Source organism: Bacillus rossius (assembly GCF_032445375.1).
Source record: "Bacillus rossius redtenbacheri isolate Brsri chromosome 4 unlocalized genomic scaffold, Brsri_v3 Brsri_v3_scf4_2, whole genome shotgun sequence".
Lineage (NCBI taxonomy): Eukaryota > Metazoa > Arthropoda > Insecta > Phasmatodea > Bacillidae > Bacillus > Bacillus rossius.
Genome location: NW_026962011.1, coordinates 51,585,544 through 51,603,072, shown reverse-complemented (window position 1 = coordinate 51,603,072; position 17,529 = coordinate 51,585,544). Strand labels below are relative to the sequence as shown.

The window sequence follows — 17,529 nt, the reverse complement described above, 5'->3', positions numbered from 1 at the left end:
TTATTTTTACGACAATGTTTTGAGAAACTTGTTTGCCTTAGAAATTATTTATTTTACTATGCATACAAAAATATGTATGTAATATTTTCCTAAATGTTTAGTATTTTGATTCATATTTTTAAAAATCCTTTTTATGTTTAGCCCTTCATAAGGTATATCATCACTATACCTAAAAGCTTATTTTATATTACAAATAGTATTTTGGCTACTTGGCTAATATCATCTTATAATTTCTTTGTACTTTTGCAATGTCTGCCAGATTAAATATTAAATAATTAGGTAATTGTTCCATATCATGTACCCAAGTTTATCCCTTGATCCTAATGGCTTTATCCTGTATGATTAATCCTGTGGTACATTATGCTTGCTACAAGATGCTTGCAGTTTTAATTTAGTACATCGAAAGATCCTGGACATAACAAAAATATTACAATACTAACAATGTTAGAAGTGAAAAAAAAATCATTTTTGGATATTTATTTGATCTGGTAATACAAACATAATTAATTGTTACATTACAATTTTTGTTATATTCAGGACCTATCGTTGTACTAAATTAAAACAGCAAGCATAATGTACCACAGTATCAATGTATTTAGGATCATGTCATTAGGATCAAGGGATATACTTACGCGATACAAAACTTTACTTGGACTATATTTTGACAATCAAAGCACTTAATTTCTAAACAACAATCAAAGCTTATGCAATCTAGTTCTCTACAGACACCCATGATGTAACCTTATACTGTATACAATACACCTTTCCAAGTCTATAAAACTATGAACATGATAAAAAGCAAAGCCTCTACTTAATCGCAGTTATGTTTTTGGGCAGGTATCAAAATTATACTTTTGCTTGGGTCGAAAGATATTAAGGCCACTGAATACAAAAAATTGTATACCATAAAAATTACTCATTTAAGAATTACATTGGCTATGCCATATAGTCTCTGGTGAGAAAAAAATTTGACTGCTAGATTTTAAATTATTTATTCAATTCAAATGTTTTGAGTAAAATGATAACCAACCGTGTACAAGCCACAAACAAAAAAAAAATTGGGTGGGACTGTGTAGGGACACACGGCCGTTGGTTTAATGTGAAACGACTGTGTCAACGAGTCACTCTTAGTGTTATGGATTGAAATAAAAACGAGATATTGACTGCGTACTAAAACTTTAAATACAAAACACACTGAATGGTAAATAATTATTTATGTTGATAAATATTCAATGACAACGGGTCAAGCGGTGGCAAGCTGTCCAGCTTCAGGGGATATCGAAAGCAGTTCGAGCGCGACAGCGTTGGGATTTTATTGGCAGCTATTGACTTACTACAGGTACTAAATAAACGAAATTCCAATATATTTTCGCCAGGGAATTTAGTCTGAAGTAACGGAATGTTCCGAGCTTTCACATATAAAGTTTTATTTTTAATCAGCAAAAACAAGAAAAACTATCTTTCAGACAAGGCAAACAATTAATTTTTATCAAAACCACTACAAGGCTGTTTCTACATGCAGCAGTAAGCTAATCAAGCCTAGATTCAAAATGGTGGCAGATAAAAATGAAGTAAAGAGTTCTGATATATTTATTGATAGAGCTTCATTTAGTAAATTTTTTTTTTAAATGTTAAAGCATCCACACCTTTGTGATTACACACGGAATGACTAGAGGCACGATTATATGGTAATGCGCGATAAAACGAAATACAGTAGAATACCGGTACAACGTACCTCATTATAACGTATATTTCAATTTAACGTATTTTTTTTAAGTCCCCGCCAAAAATCGTATCTTCACCATGCAAAACTGTTTCAGTTTAAAGTATCATATTTTCACTATAACGTATAAATTCTACTAGTAGCGTGGCATTACTACACCAAAATTTACTTAAACTGGTAAATAAATTTCCAGCTAAATGATTAATGTTGTAGAACAAACATTAACAAATACCACCGCGACGTATTTTCTAACCTCTAAACCCTCAAAACAAAGTTAACAAACAGTTGCGCGCACTACCATAGATTAAACCATACGTAGTATGCGACGTGAGCAACACAACACCATTCGATACATCGAAACACGGAAGTTTGAGAGAAGTATTAATTATTTAGACAAAAGTGTTACGCTACGCTAATATACTGTTTGACGTCTGTGCCGGGATTGTTTATTGTTATTGTTGAGTTTATTTTCAGGTTACGTTATTTAGACACTGCATTGTATTTGTGCTACAAAATGAGTGACTCTGGAGATAAAAAGAAACGAAAGCAATAAACGCTTAAGGAAAAAGTGGAAATATTAAGGGAACTAGACAAGGGGAAAAAGCAAGTCGCAGTTGCGAAGACATATGGCATTGCGGCGACGACTGTTAGTACTATTGTAAAAGACCGGGCAAATATTGAAAAGATGTATGAAGAATCTTTGTTTGGTTGTGACCGCAAAAGGCTTCGTTCCGGCGATCATCAAGGTTTGGAAGATGCCTTGAACAAATGGTTGAGGGAAGTACGATCAAATAATGTTCCTGTAACTGGCCCAATGTTGCAAGCTAAAGCAAAACAGTTTGCATTGCTTATGGAGATTCAAGACTTCCAAGCCAGTTCGGGGTGGTTGCACCGGTTCCGGGAACGACGTGGTATATCATGGAAGGTTGTTTGTGGGGAGGACAAAGATGCAGACTCAGAGGCAGCAAACCAGTGGAAGGAAGTAAAGTCGGAGAGTATTTTTAAATCATACTCAGTAGACAATATTTTCAATGCTGATGAAACTGCATTTTTTACAAGCTTTTGCCGAACAGGACAATGGCATATAGGGGTGAAAAATGCACTGGAGGGAAAAAAGCAAATGAAAGGTTGTCTGTGTTGTTTTTTTGCAACGCCACAGGAACAAAAAAATTGAGGCCATTAATCATTGGTAAACACAAGTCTCCCAGGTGTTTCAAGGGAGTTTCTTGGCTTCCTGCTGATTATGCAAGCAACACCCGTGCATGGATGACAAGAGAACTGTTCTCAAACTGGCTCATGAAAACCGATAAGGACATGAAGAAAGAGGGAAGAAAAATTCTTTTGTTGGTAGACAACTGCGCAGCACACACTGTTGATCTTCGACTGAAAAAATCAAACTGATGTTTCTGCCACCTAACTGCACATCTCAGTTACAGCCCCTTGACCAAGGCATTATTCAGAATGCTAAAGTGCATTTTCGAAAACATCTTGTTGAGAGGTTGCTCATCAACATTAGGTTGAAAGTGCCCACCAACATCAATGTTCTTCAGGCAATTGAGATGATTACTGGTGGATGGTGGAATGTTCAGCCAGAAACTATTGCCAACTGCTGGAGAAAGTCTGGCATTGTTAACTGTAACACTGACGAGCTCACTGCAACTTCATCAGACCAGGATGCAAGCCATACTGCAGCACAAACATGCGAAAGCAATGACATTGACCCTGAAGTATGGCAAGAAGTGTCAACCTCCATGCAGTGTGATGCTGTTTAATTCACAGACTATGTGTCTGTGGATAATGAAACAGAAACAACACCAGTGTTGACTGACAGTGACATTGTTAGTGAAGTCATTCAATCACAGTCATCAAAAGTCGAATCAGATGATGATTCTGACACTGAGGAGCCGCCTGTGACAGCTACAGAAGCTATTCAGAGCTTAGAGAAACTGAACAAATTTATCTCTAAACACGAAAAGATTCCAGAAGGGATCAGGAAATCTTTCTATGAGATAGAACATTTTGTTCAACAGAGCATCATTCAAGCTCAAAAACAAACTGAAATAACAGATTTTTTTTTAAAAATAACTAAACTTAAGTTATACATACACACCAATGTTTAACTGAAGTCAGATGTTGGCCAAAAAATAATGTATCTTATAATGTCGCTATTTTTTTAATATTTTTTTTTCTCTTTGTAAAGATGATATGTATGTATGTTTCAGTACTAAGTACTTTCAGTACTAAGTACAAAAACGTGAGGTCCCTGTAAGTACTTAGTACTGAGATTCTACTGTAACACTGAAAACCGCTTGAAAACACGAAATAAAACGAAATTGTGCGAAATCCGCGCTATATTACGAAATTTCGTCTATCCTGATTAATTACGTTTTTTTTTCCATTCTGTAAGGACAATTCACTATCTTCAGCACAATCAAATATTTCTGACAGTAACTAGCAGCCATATATATTATGTGCGACGGTGATTCATTATAGATTTTAAAATGAAGTCTCGGAATTAACGTAATTTTTTCTTTAAACGGTAATCTTGTGTACCATAATAATTTAAGATGTTGATAACTATGATACAATGGCAACCGTTCACTTTCTGTAAATACAAAAATAACAAACGTCCAAAATATGTTTTTCTAAGATTACGTTTTTAATCATTAAAATATCACACACTAAAGCGCATTGCTTTTACTGTTTATTTAAAATAAAGTACGTAGGGTACGAAAATAAAATTAACCCTGCTTAACGTAACGATTGTAAATAATAAATAGTAGATGTTTATGTCGATATTAATTTTCACGTTGGTATTCGGTATGCGTTTGTATTTTCATCTATTCTCCATTGTATTGATCTTTCCAGCATGGCAAGTTTTTGCGTATTAAGAGGTTAAATTCTTCCTATGAGATTAAAATTTTTTGATAATGCCTAAAACGAAGGTTTCTGCCAGTGACCGATCGAAAGAATTTTCCAGGGAAGGATTTTATTTCAGTGATAAAATTTTAATGTGTAAGTTCCGTAACTGCAGGCTAAACTACGAGAGACGCGATACGCTTGTGAAACATGTCGCGAGTGAGAAACATAAGCGTTTGAGGCAAAACTCATCTGTTAAACGACAAGTTTCCATAGTAGAATGCGAAAACTTAGCGAAAAAGGTAAAGGACGACAAAGAAGAGTTTTTATTAAAAACGACAGACGCTTTTGTATCTGCCAACGTGCCAGTGGAAAAGCTGGATCATCCAAAACTAAGGGAGTGGTACAAGGAGTTTGTGAAGGTTGGTGGTGATCTCCCAACCGCCGACTGGCTTCGCAAAAGATATATACCAGTAGTAGCAGATAAAAAACGAGAAGACATTAAAACGGCAGTAAAGGATTGCATAGAAGATGAAAACCTACAGAAGTCTCTGCATAACTTGCCTTCTGTTTCCCATCTTCCCATTGATTTATTCATACATGGCTATGTTGCTTAAAAAAAATAATTGAGGATGAACTTTCACTGCCAGAAACAAGCCAAATTGATGTTGCAAAGGTACTTTGCTCCCTTAAAGGGGACTACAGTGAATTTGCTCCAGCCAGTTTAAGGGCAATCTGGTTCCCAACATCAAATGTTGATGCAGAACTTTCATTTTCCAGGTACTCACTGGTAGTTAGTGACAGAAGACAACGTCTCACTCCAGAAAATGCGGAAAATTGAACTATGATAGCATTTCAATAAAACCGTCTTAATAGTAACTTTGGAAGTGCTTAATTGTGTAATTTTGTAGTGTATGTGATTGTAATTAAGTCGTGAAATGTTTAGTAGCTATTTAAAAATTTGAATTTATGAATTTGCAAATGAACTTAATTATCTATGAATTTGCAAATGAACTTAAACAATAAAACCTCATGATCTAATTAAAATTATTAATATTTGTTTTAATAAATTTGCATGTCGTACAGAAAAGCAAGAAAATTTTGCCATGGGTATTTTCAGCAAAATAATAAAACCATATAACACCGAAATATTTATTTCTTTACACCGAAATTTGTCTTAAAATAACACCACAAAATCTTGCCTCTAGGAATGACACATTTACAAGAAAACCAGGCTTTCACAGGCGAGGTCAAAAAAAAAACATGATAGGCACTATCTGTGGGTTAAATTCACGTTTCACTTGCAAGCTAACAAGAATTAATGAACATAATTATGTAGTCCAACTCTCAATTGAAGGAACCCATGTTCAAGAAAAATATTGTAAAGTAAAAATTAGGTGCTAGCCAAGATGGACCTGAAGTACTACATGAAACACTGGCGAAAAGTCGAAACAACCATTACAATCATGCTCTATATAAGTCATAAAAGAGGCACAATAAGATTCAAATGCATCTGTTACCTTCAGTATTTTGACTACACATTTCTCATTGTTGGTGATGTTGATGGCTTCGAAAACTTCACTGTACTTCCCTCGGCCAAGTTTCCTCACAAGCTGATAATCATCTTGGTTCCTACAAAACCACACAAACACAATTACGAAACAAGCACTTTCTTCACACACACGGGCTGTCAGGTATGTTATTCCCGGTCCACCACCTTCACTCTGGCATTATTCGGGTGGCCCTTCAACAATTCCACTTGTACCTATTCCATTCCAGGTAGCATAAGAGGTAGCGACAAATACAGCCATTGGCTGGCTGGTCAGTTGACTCAATAACTGGGTTATAGTATCTCTTTCCTTCTTCTCTTAATGTGGTACAGTTAAAATCAAATGTGTTTGTTGTATTTTTTGTATATTACAGAATTTAAAAAAAAAAATTAATAATATTGCAATACCTTGGAAGCTTTGTGCAACACTTGATTGCAGTTTTACTTGATTTTGTAAAGTGACACTGATGTTTGCTTACCTATAATATCACTTTTTTAAATTTTTGTCCAGCAGTTACTATAGGATACATTAAACAACACACCTTAACAGAGTATTATCAAATTACTCAGGCAACCTCATGCCATACATGGCTGTACATATAGTTATAAATATATATATACTTTTCAGTTTATGGTTTTGGGGTTTATGGACCATGAAACGAAAAACTATATAAAAATTTTCAGGAAGTCACACCATGGTAACGGCTACAATATGTTGTCTTTCTTCGAAATCTACCTCAAAACACACACTTGTAGCCTACACAAGTTTCATTCCCTTGGTCCTGATATTGTAAATGTCTAGAAGTTTATCTTGCGTTTTTTTTTACCTTGTTTACAGCTTATTTAATTCTTTGCATAGTGTTAAATGATTCAGTTACTTTTGAGTGCTCTAAAACTTAAGGTTTACCATTAGTATAGAATATCTATTTATAAAACCAATTAACAGATGCTAAATTAAATAATCTACATTGTTTATGAAAATAAATGCCTAAAAAACATTTCACTAATTACATAATTATATATTAGCAAATAATATAATACGTACATAAAATTGATCATTACAATGGCAAAATGGTAAAAGCTCATCATTTGTGAAGTCCATCAGTAAAATATTTACAGTAAAAATCAGTACTAATTAACAATTGTAAAATGACGTACCCCCAGTCAACCACGTAGGACTCGTAGTCCCAATACTCTCTCTGCTTGTGAGAATTGACATCAGCATACACGCGTGCCCGGCTTGGTAATGCCATCGTCGGAGACCAAACTGGCCGAGGTCTTGCCGCGTGGTTCCCAAGTAACGCTGAAATAATTTCAACAAAGTTAGTTTTGTACAACTGAACACACACAATTCATACATAAAACTAACAAAAGGTAACTAAAAAGACCCAAATTCAGTTTCATAACACGATTATATCTGAATTGCTTCCCTTTTTTACAAGTGGGGTGTGGGTAATTTGAGATAATCAATAATCAACAAATACAAATAAATCATTTCATAGATAACTAAAAGCCTAACTTAACTTTTAAGGTATGAAACAAATTTTTCTATCAGTCACCAGTAAGATATGGTTTTACTTTTATGTCCTACAATTCTGTAGGCATTATTTAAATTGAACCTTTCTATAATTATAAGTATGTTATTTAAAAATGAATAAAATGTTTTAATGACCATTATGTTATGATAGGTAGGTCTGAATAATGTACATAAATTACAAAAGATGAGCTTTAAAAATGTGAGCACTAGAAAACAGCCATTCCCAACTTTTTTTTTTTTAAATAACTGTGAGGAAACAGTGTGTAGGTTGCATATAGTAGTTCTTCCACTATAATTTTAGTATCACCATACACTACAATTCTTAAATTTTGTCATCTTTTAATAAATTCAACAAGGAGAAAAACTAAAATATATGTACAAAGCACAATCCATACAGTTTGGTTACAAAATATGTATTTGTAATTTTACTTACAAAATTTATTTTTATGCATATCACTGTAATTAACTGTGTCTTGCCGCTCATACGCATGTAATCAAATCAACTATATTTGATTAAATGTTGTCAACTCACTTTCACAATAATTTAAGTACTAGTTTTCATTTATTATTTTCTGGCTATCATTTTAGTAATTCCGGTCATTACATTTTAGATGTCTGTATATTTTTCATCTTATTCCTCACAACTTAGTTTGGATAGCTCTGGTTTAGTGGAACCGGGCATGGGAACAGAGGAATGGAGTGGAGCTACAGTCCTCTACAGAGGAGACCCGCTACGTGTGTGGTCTGGATCTCACAACAGAAGAGCAAGTGACGGCCGAGAAGCTTCGGTCTGCTGTGATCTAGCTGGCGTGGCTTCAGATTACATTATAAATCTAGGTTTTTTCCATTACATCAGAGCATAAGTAAGAGTTTGGAGAATTCTTACGGACTCCCGCGACTGCCAAAAACGCTTAAAACCTTGGGAATCTTCCGAGGATAACACCATTGTCACCACACCTCTCCGTCTTCAAGCATAAGTTTGAGAAATTACCCTAATTCCTCTCTATCATCTACTGAACAGGAGTAAATAATTCAAATTTGGACCATTCTTGCAATTTAAAAGTTTTTTTTCTTCATTGGCTTCTGTTCTGGTTGTAAGCATCGCAAAGGTCAAGTGAAGCAAGGTATCATACTTTACCAAATAGCTATGGTGCAATAATATTAGAATTTATTTTATCATTAATGTTTAAACCTACTGAGAATCTAGAAATTTTTTAGACATTGCGGTATCACAGGAATTAATACCACACAATTTCATTTTAAAATTGTGCATGAGTTGAGTCAAGATCCTTTTGGCTTATCTAAATATTAAATTTATTTATACTTTTAACTACATATATATATATATATATATATATATATATATATATATATTTGTTTGCCTTGAAATGTTACTAAAAATACAGTCTTAGATGCATTAACCATTAATAATTACTTTTTTTTTTCATCTTTAATTTAATTGTGCAAATAAATATAATAATTAATCAATGTTGTAGCATTGCAGTATTTTCATTTTATATTACTACTTTTAATGATTTTGAGAATTATTTTTTTCCATGTCATCATTGCTCATTACATCATTTACATTCTGGGTAAAGCAACAGCTGAAGGTTAATAAAAAATCTGTAACCTCTCTCTCATGAGACTAGGTCCCTAAATGAGCTGTCTTTGTAAAATTGACTATCACATCATGAAGTTCTGAATTAAATCATTACTGAATTAAAAAAGGAGATTGAGTTTTTAAGGTAGGAGCAATTAAAATACAATGGCTTAACATCTACAAAACCTGGCTCCAGTATGGAAAAATAATATTAAGTGTGACACCAAAGAACATGAACTATATTATAAATTCATGCTTAATATTTTAATACCAGTGGACAATACTTATATTTTACATAATTTCACAATAAAATACATGTACATGCTAGCCTTATGCAAAATAACTGATTAAATACAAAATAATGAGTTTCAATAACTAAAAAAAAGGAAATAAACATTTATAACCAAATTAATTATTGGCATACAACATAAATCAGTTCACATTTAAGATAATTTTTTGTAAATTTTCTAATTTACGATTTTGTTACGTTTAAAGAACACAAACATGAGCATCATCATTTATCAGAACTTTATTACTATATTTGAGAAAACTTGTGGATACAAAGAAATTCTAAAGGATGAAAAAGACACTTAACTAAAAACCTGAGATAAGTTTTTTTTTTTTCAAAATAAATCCCCCCCCCCCCCCCCCCATCAGCCATCAATAACAGAAAGAAAACCAAATTCATTACCATGTCTCCTCCTTACTCTGATCTACTCTTTTCCTCTCTCCTGCACTCCTTTAATTATCTGTTCTTCCCATCTCCTCCTTGGTCTTCTTCCTGTGTACTTCAACACCATCATTGGCAGCCTCTCTTTTCCCATTCTCTGCACGTGACCATACCATGTCATTCTTGCTTTTCCAATGATCTCATTCAAGTCCTGTACTCCTGTTCTTGCTTGCACCATCTCATTCCCGACCCTGTCTCGTCTTGTAACTAACACACTCCTCGTGAACTTCACTCCTATTGCTCTGATCTTCCCAGCATCTCTCTTGTAGAAAACAAATTGAAAACCAAATTGTGCTTTTAAAATCCCAGATTCACACATTATTAATTTTTACCATTTACAATAACTACCAAGAGTGATAACAACTGCATACTATGACGTTGGCCAATCAAAGAGATGATTCCTAAAAAGTTATATTGTTCTAACAACTACATTTATTAATTTACTGTATAATACAGCCATGAAAAGTTTTAATTCCCTGCAACACTTTACTTTTCATTACATAACTGTCATGCTGTCATAAAAATTAATGTGACTATTGGCTAGATCTTCCATTGTTGTTATAGCGTAAGCAGTGAGTAAGTACATAGAACTTGCAAAAAAATTAACATAAGCTGTTAAAGCTGATTGAGAATCTTAAAGTAAAACCATGCTTTGGTAGTATACCAGCTTCTTGAAAATGTGTGTCGATAAGCGAGTTATACTGTCAATAAAACTAATTAAATGTACGTTTTAGAGCTGGGGGGAGGGATAATATTCTAGTTTACGATAGTGTTTTTATTGTACCCAAAAACCCCGAATTCCCGCGCCTGTCCCGTAAGAAAGTAGGGTTGGTAATGATGTAAAGCCATATTGGTGACATCATCAGTATTGTTATGGTATCGCTATCTAGAATAGTCCCGACAAATTTTGTACATGCATACCCCACAGCAATTTTTTTTAAATAAACCACATTTGCAATTTCATTAAAAATAAATACTGTTGATACTGACATTGAACAATTGTAACAAAAACTTAATTTTCTGCAGCACCAGCAACAGTTTATAATATTATGAAACATTTTTGATTAAATACACAGCACTTACAATTGATATGTATCACACAAAAAAACCTACTAAGTGAACGTTGCACTTGAATGTTCATGTTGCTCAGTAAACACTATTTTTAAACTACCTATATTATTTGGACAAAAGAAGTCATTTACACATGTCAAATTTCAATCATTACAGCTAGGCACACAGAGCAGTGATTCACTTGTGGAACTAAATGACATGCGGAACCCGTCTAGTAGCATATACCCTCCTTATGAAAGCCTCCGCATGTTTATACATAGATAACCCATGTCTCATTGTACTACAAAGAACAAAAAAGCATTCCACTCTCCAAAGCATAAAAAATGCTCATTACAAAACACACTGTTGCAGTGTTTAATTTCCCATATCATACCAAAAAGATTTTAAATAATCCAGATAGTATTTCAGTTACACAATACATTTTATGCCAACCAAAATCAGCAGTTGCTATCCTTATTTTGCCTCTTAACTTTCTCATTTATCTACAGATCCCATTCAACTGGAGAAACCATGCTGCCAGACCAGCGCAAGGCCAGATGAAGCCAAGAGGTGGAGCTTATTTCAGTCAACACTCGAAGAAATGCTTAAATGTGGCTCGCGAGCGCAGCGTATTTGAAAACTTAACTCACTGTTCTTCACAATGTACTTGTTCCAAAGGATTGATTTTTTCTTGTGAGCTAATACATTGTTAATTCCTTTTGATCATTGCCTGGTTATTCATAACCATAAGATAGTTCTGAAGAAGAAAACAATTTATTTTGTACATAAGTGTGAAATTTTTTTAAAGTTGCTGTGCAACACAGATTTTTTTAAAGAGATAAATAGGGGACAAACACACATGAAATGTGGCAGAACTGAGCTGAATAGGTTAATAAATATATATAAAAAAAATTTGATTATATTTGGTTTTAAAAGTAAATAAATATTTTTTAGTATATGTTAGAATGCTTTATATGAAATAAATAAGCAGTAGTAATTTAAACTAAGCAGTTAAATTAATTAATTAATTGTCTAATTGTTAGTATTTTTTATATTTCATACCTACAAATTAAATAACTAACTAGATTACTAAAAGTTTGTCTAGTTGTGGAACAATTTCGTTAATCCATGTATTTAAATGGAAACTGGCCACATTGTGTGATAGCTTCATCAAAGCATTAAAAACAGAAATAGTTAACTGTTGATTCTGCTAAGCCTTACACTCCTTCACAAAAGATTTATGCTGGATGTTATTGTTTTGGTTTTAAAACCAATTGTTTTCTATGTAATTTTTTTTATTATTCTTTAAATGAAATAATATTTTATGTCATCTTTTAACAGTTTATCGATACTCCAATCAAAACAAAGCAATGGCAAGCGAACAGCAAGAAAAATATCGGCCAAGTCTAATCACAGGAGTATGAGTGAGCGACAAATTAGCGAATTTGCGTTAGTAGGCTACACTACTAGAGTATTTTCACGAGTGGATTTGAAGATGAATAGCCAATAAACTCTATAAACGATAATTTTAAATACATAGTGTATTAATCAAATCATGGCCTTGTAAAATGTCAGTGGTGAAGCAGTTATTGATCTTACCCACTGACCGTTTTTTTGAACCACGAAAATCAGTACAACTGTACGTAATGGAAGAATCAGCTCCCCCCTAGCTAGCACACTGTGTGGAACTTGACTTCAAACCTATCTTGCTAGTCCCTCCAGATGTTTACACAGAGTAACCAACCTGCCTAGTTGGCTTGCAGTGCTCAACAACCTAGTCTGAATCAACATCCCCGATCGACTTTCTTCCTAATTCCAATAGCTTTTATTTCACACACTGTGGTCACTATTCTGCCCTGCCTATTTCAAATCATTACATTACTTAGTACATAAAAACTGCTTCAATACTGAATTATGACTGAATATACTTGCACGTCACGCCAATTCAAGAAACTGTCAAGTGATTAAAAGTATTGCTAGAACTGACTTAAAACACCACCCCCGGCCATGCCTTAATTTATTTTCCTATTGCTACTGCCATACTTTAATTCAACCAGCTTAAAATATAACATTCAGTTTATGGTATTTTCTAATGTGTACATAAATAACTTGAACCTTTAAACCTTTTAGATCCTCCAATCTGTCTGCTTGCACAGACTGCCTCACGGCAACCATGTGTAACCCATACAAATAGAGCTAACTGATGCCAAAGGTGACATACTCAATTATTTCATTATTAGTCATCACAATGAAAAAATACAGCTTTAAAAAAAGGTTAAGTCTTAGGTTCACCAAAATACAAAGTGAAACAAAAGATTTTGTATACTACATACAAACACCCTACTTACCATTTAAATTAAATTCCAAAAGACGGCATGAAAATCGACATTTGAACATCAATACTATTTACATTAAAGGCAGACCTAGTAATCCAGAGAAAAAAGTAAATTCAAGAATAGTGATTACATAGAGACTAACTCAGAACTCTTTATAAAGAAGAATATTAATTTATAGCACAAGCTTATGGGTGAAGAGTGCAGTGACAGATGTTCTCTATTTATAAGTGCTACCAACTGCATACTAATTAAAATTCTAAATGCAATTGGAAATTTGGCAGCTGTTGCCTCTGGCCAGTGTTTTTTCTCAAAATACTAATGTTACATTCCCTCCCCCTGTACTCATTTACTGCTCCATTTTATAAATCCATTAAAACCAATAACTGGTTCCCCTAGCATATTGAACTATTTGCATAAGTCACAAAATGCAATTATATACTTGTCAATTTTTTTGGGCCAAAATATTACTTGCCTTATGAAGGCTATGTGTAGCTTCAATTCATTATGACCAACAATAAAAACTGTCTCCCTAATGCTGCTGGTGCTATCAATTTTTTTTTTCACAGATTAAAGAAATTGCCACTAGTACATTTGATGGATTCAATGGCCTACAGATATTTATCTAATACTAAAAACCACACAAATACACAAGTCTAATTGCAAGTACATTATGAAGAATAAAAAAATTATGAAGGAGAATGAAAACACCCGACTCTGGCCAAGAAAAGGTAAATATTTTGAGTATGCTATCTTCAACTTACACATTTCAGAATCCAGAGAATGTTTGAAGCATACCCTTAGCGTACAAAAAATGTGATTTGGTGAATAAAATAGTTCCTAACAAATAAGAACCCAAGAGGGCAAATAATGTTTTACAAATTGAAACAATCCCGTGCAAGAGTTTCACCATGAAAATGACTCCAGTACAATATGTTCATGGAAAAATACGGGAAAAGCTGAAGCAATTAAAATTATACCATTTAATGCCACAAAAACCAGACTGAATTACTTAAATCGCAGAAGAAATGTATTTTAAAGTTTTTAAAGTTGATGAACTCATTGTCTTGTTGATACTGAAAAAATATTTTTTTTAAAAAATACAAATCAAACCTCCCCAACACACCATTTTTTATCTGTTAAAATAAGAACTCTGTAAAAAATTAGTGATTTGTGGGGGTCTATAACAAAAGACATTATGCTATTCACTTCCCACAACAGAAGCCTAACTGCAGTGGCATTACTACTGCCATAAGTAGCTATTATTTTCAGATTCCTTTTCATTCCTACATTTTGTATTGTTTGAAGCACATTGATTATAAGCACATTAATTTTCTACAATAAGTGCTCTTCCGGAAAAAAAAATATCATTTATAAAATTGAATGTACAGTGTGAGAGTTGCCTTACATTACAATTGATGTTTTTGTACAATGACAATGAGTAATTTCAAGTAGTTTACCATTTGAACAGTTGGGTAGGTTAACTATATTTAAAATACTGCAAAATGGTGTGAATGATAGTTAAGGTTAGGTTACCTACATTAAAAATAATATCAATTGGTGTGATTGGTTGGTTAAGTTCTCTACATTTAAAATGTGTGATCTATTGTGAATGGTTGGTTAGATTAACTAGCTTTAAAATGGTGTTAATTGGTGTGTTTGGTTGGTTAGGTTATCTAGATTTCAAATACTTTAAAATATTAAAAACTGGTGTGAGTGGTTGGTTAAGTTACCTACATTTAAAGTATTGTAAATTGGTGTGAACGGTAGATTAGGTTATCTACATTTAAAATACTGTAAATAAGTGTTGGTAATTATGTCGATTAAAATTCTCATGTAACCAAGTTTATTCCTAGATCCTGATAAAATGATTGTGTATACATTGATCCTGCGGAACATGATGCTTGCTGTTTTAATTTACTTGTTCAAAAGATCCTAGACATAACAACTTGTGATATAGCAATAAATTGTGATCTTAAGTTGAATAAAAAAAATTCTACAAAACCACACATAAATTATTTGTATTGTGATATTTTTGTTTGGCCAGGACCTTTCAACAAGTTAAATCAGCATGCATTGTGTACCACAGGATCAATTATACAGCATCATGCCATTACGATATGGTATAAACTTGGATAAGTGATACAAAACTTTTACCCCCTCCCCACTCCAGTTTCTTAGAATCCAATCAGGATTGTGTCACTGTAGTATAATTTACCTAATAACTTAAGCAGCAACCTAAAACTTAATTTTTTCTCTATAAAAAGCCCCTTAAATCCACATTTACACATACATGCTCAATGACGAGAGAATAATTTAATCTAATCTTTACAACCAATAATAAATCTTTCCATTTTAAAAAGGCCTTATTATGGCTAAACCTTCTTTAACATCACGTACATTATGTATTTTGATTAGAAATATTTGTTTATCTGGCTAAATCTAATTTTTAAAGTCATCTGAGCAGACAAGCTAAAATAAATTACTAAACAGATGTATCAGGATAGAAATGAAATGGATTTAGCTTATCGTCTCATTGACAGCGAGGTCATTAGACAAGCTAAAAGGTGATTACATACTACTGGAGCACTGGAGGAATAAATGAGTGAGGGAAACCGGTGTACTTTAAGAAAACCCCTTCACAGACTAAAGCATTCACCACGTTTCCCACTCATAAAAGAACAAAGATAAACCCCGATGGGAGACCGCCTTAGTGGCAGGCTGGTGATCTGACCACTCAACCACTGCGGCCCTCATTCAGAATAAAACATTAAAAAAAAAATTACATGATCAATATCTAAAAAACCAAAGCAAAAATATAATTTAATGTCATGTTCGAAATAATGAACATAACATTATCCTGGATAATAAAAAGGCTTCCATGAATCAATTTTTGATAATGCATGCTAAAATAATTTTAACTTGTAAACCAAAATATTAAGTCATGTAACTATATGGTGATGTGAAATAATTATGTTCACCAATTTGATTATCTACTGTAATTTGATAACCTAACACAATGTAGAAATTCATCTTTACAAATACAAAATTATTCACCTCTTGGTACATATTGTTAGCTATTGATTTACAAGACAAATACAAAAATACATGTTATGGTGTAGGAATAATTTCAAAACTTTGTCTAAATATTTTACAAATTATGATTTTTTTTTTAATGAATGTCAAAAAACTTCTTGTTGGATAGTTGAAAGTACTAACATGAATTCTAGCACAGCTACATTGGCAACCTTGCATTTAAGGTTAGATTAATATGAAACTGACAGCATGTATGTAACTTGAACTTCAGTTAAGCATTAGCTAGTGGTCAAAACGTAATACATAACCCAAAACACATTCTACTAAATCTTAACTAACAGAGAAACACATTTAACATTTCAGGTCATTATTTTAAAATTACTGAGAACATATTTTGAGGAGAGGGGGAGACCAATTATGTGTGGTAACATCTTCGATGTCTAATAGCTCAAGCATAGAATGAATATTATTTTAAGAAAACATACCTTATATCAATAATCGCAACAAGTCTGTACAGGTTACTACCAAATTTTGGCACAACCCTTGGTATTATTAAACGCCATTGCTTCCGCCATACCACTATGGGTGCCAGACTACATCCAATTCTGCCTACGATCACTTCATACCTAGAACATTCCGTGCCAAAATCCTGGGTTTGTTGAAAACATGAAGAATTTGTTTATTCTTAATTAAATAAAATTCACTGTGATAAAAAGCCGTGTAGTCACAAACTTAATCTAATTTGTTGCCGACCGGCTTCTCATTGCACAAAATGCAAGATGGCTGCTTACATCCCGCCACGGAAAACTGGGAAAACGTTCAGCGAAACATTTCTTTTACCCCCCTCTAAAGTAAAATGGTAAGTTTCATAAAATCACCAATAGATGACTCATGAACTTCGAACAAATATACAAGAAGTTTACCTACACATTGCACCAATTACATACAAATCTAAGCAAAGAATATGAAAAAATTATTTTTAAACAAAAGTATTAAATAAAAACTAAATATAACCCTCAGTTGCAGTCCAAACAAATTATTTTTAAAAATATTTAAACAAAATTATTAAACAAAAATATAATAACAAAAAAATTAATCTGTCCAAAAGAATT

The 17,529-nt window shown here is 33.1% G+C and overlaps 1 protein-coding gene across 7 annotated transcripts in view; it reads right to left on the bottom strand.

Moving 5' to 3' along the window:
- Nucleotides 1-17,265, bottom strand: part of LOC134542184 (casein kinase II subunit alpha) — a 40,971-nt gene extending 23,706 nt beyond the window's left edge. For 2 of the 7 annotated variants that reach the window (XM_063386228.1, XM_063386231.1), the window contains exons 1-3: nucleotides 11,082-11,271; nucleotides 7,290-7,434; nucleotides 6,103-6,214 (exon numbers count right to left, since the gene is read on the bottom strand). In XM_063386228.1, the coding sequence (XP_063242298.1) occupies nucleotides 6,103-6,214; nucleotides 7,290-7,434; nucleotides 11,082-11,139 (315 nt within the window). In that variant the 5' untranslated portion in view covers nucleotides 11,140-11,271. Of the gene's footprint in view, nucleotides 1-6,102; nucleotides 6,215-7,289; nucleotides 7,435-11,081; nucleotides 11,272-16,902 lie in introns of those variants that run through there. The other 5 variants (XM_063386233.1, XM_063386232.1, XM_063386234.1 and 2 more) reach the window with 5 other exon arrangements.
- Between the last annotated feature and the right edge of the window lie 264 nt (nucleotides 17,266-17,529).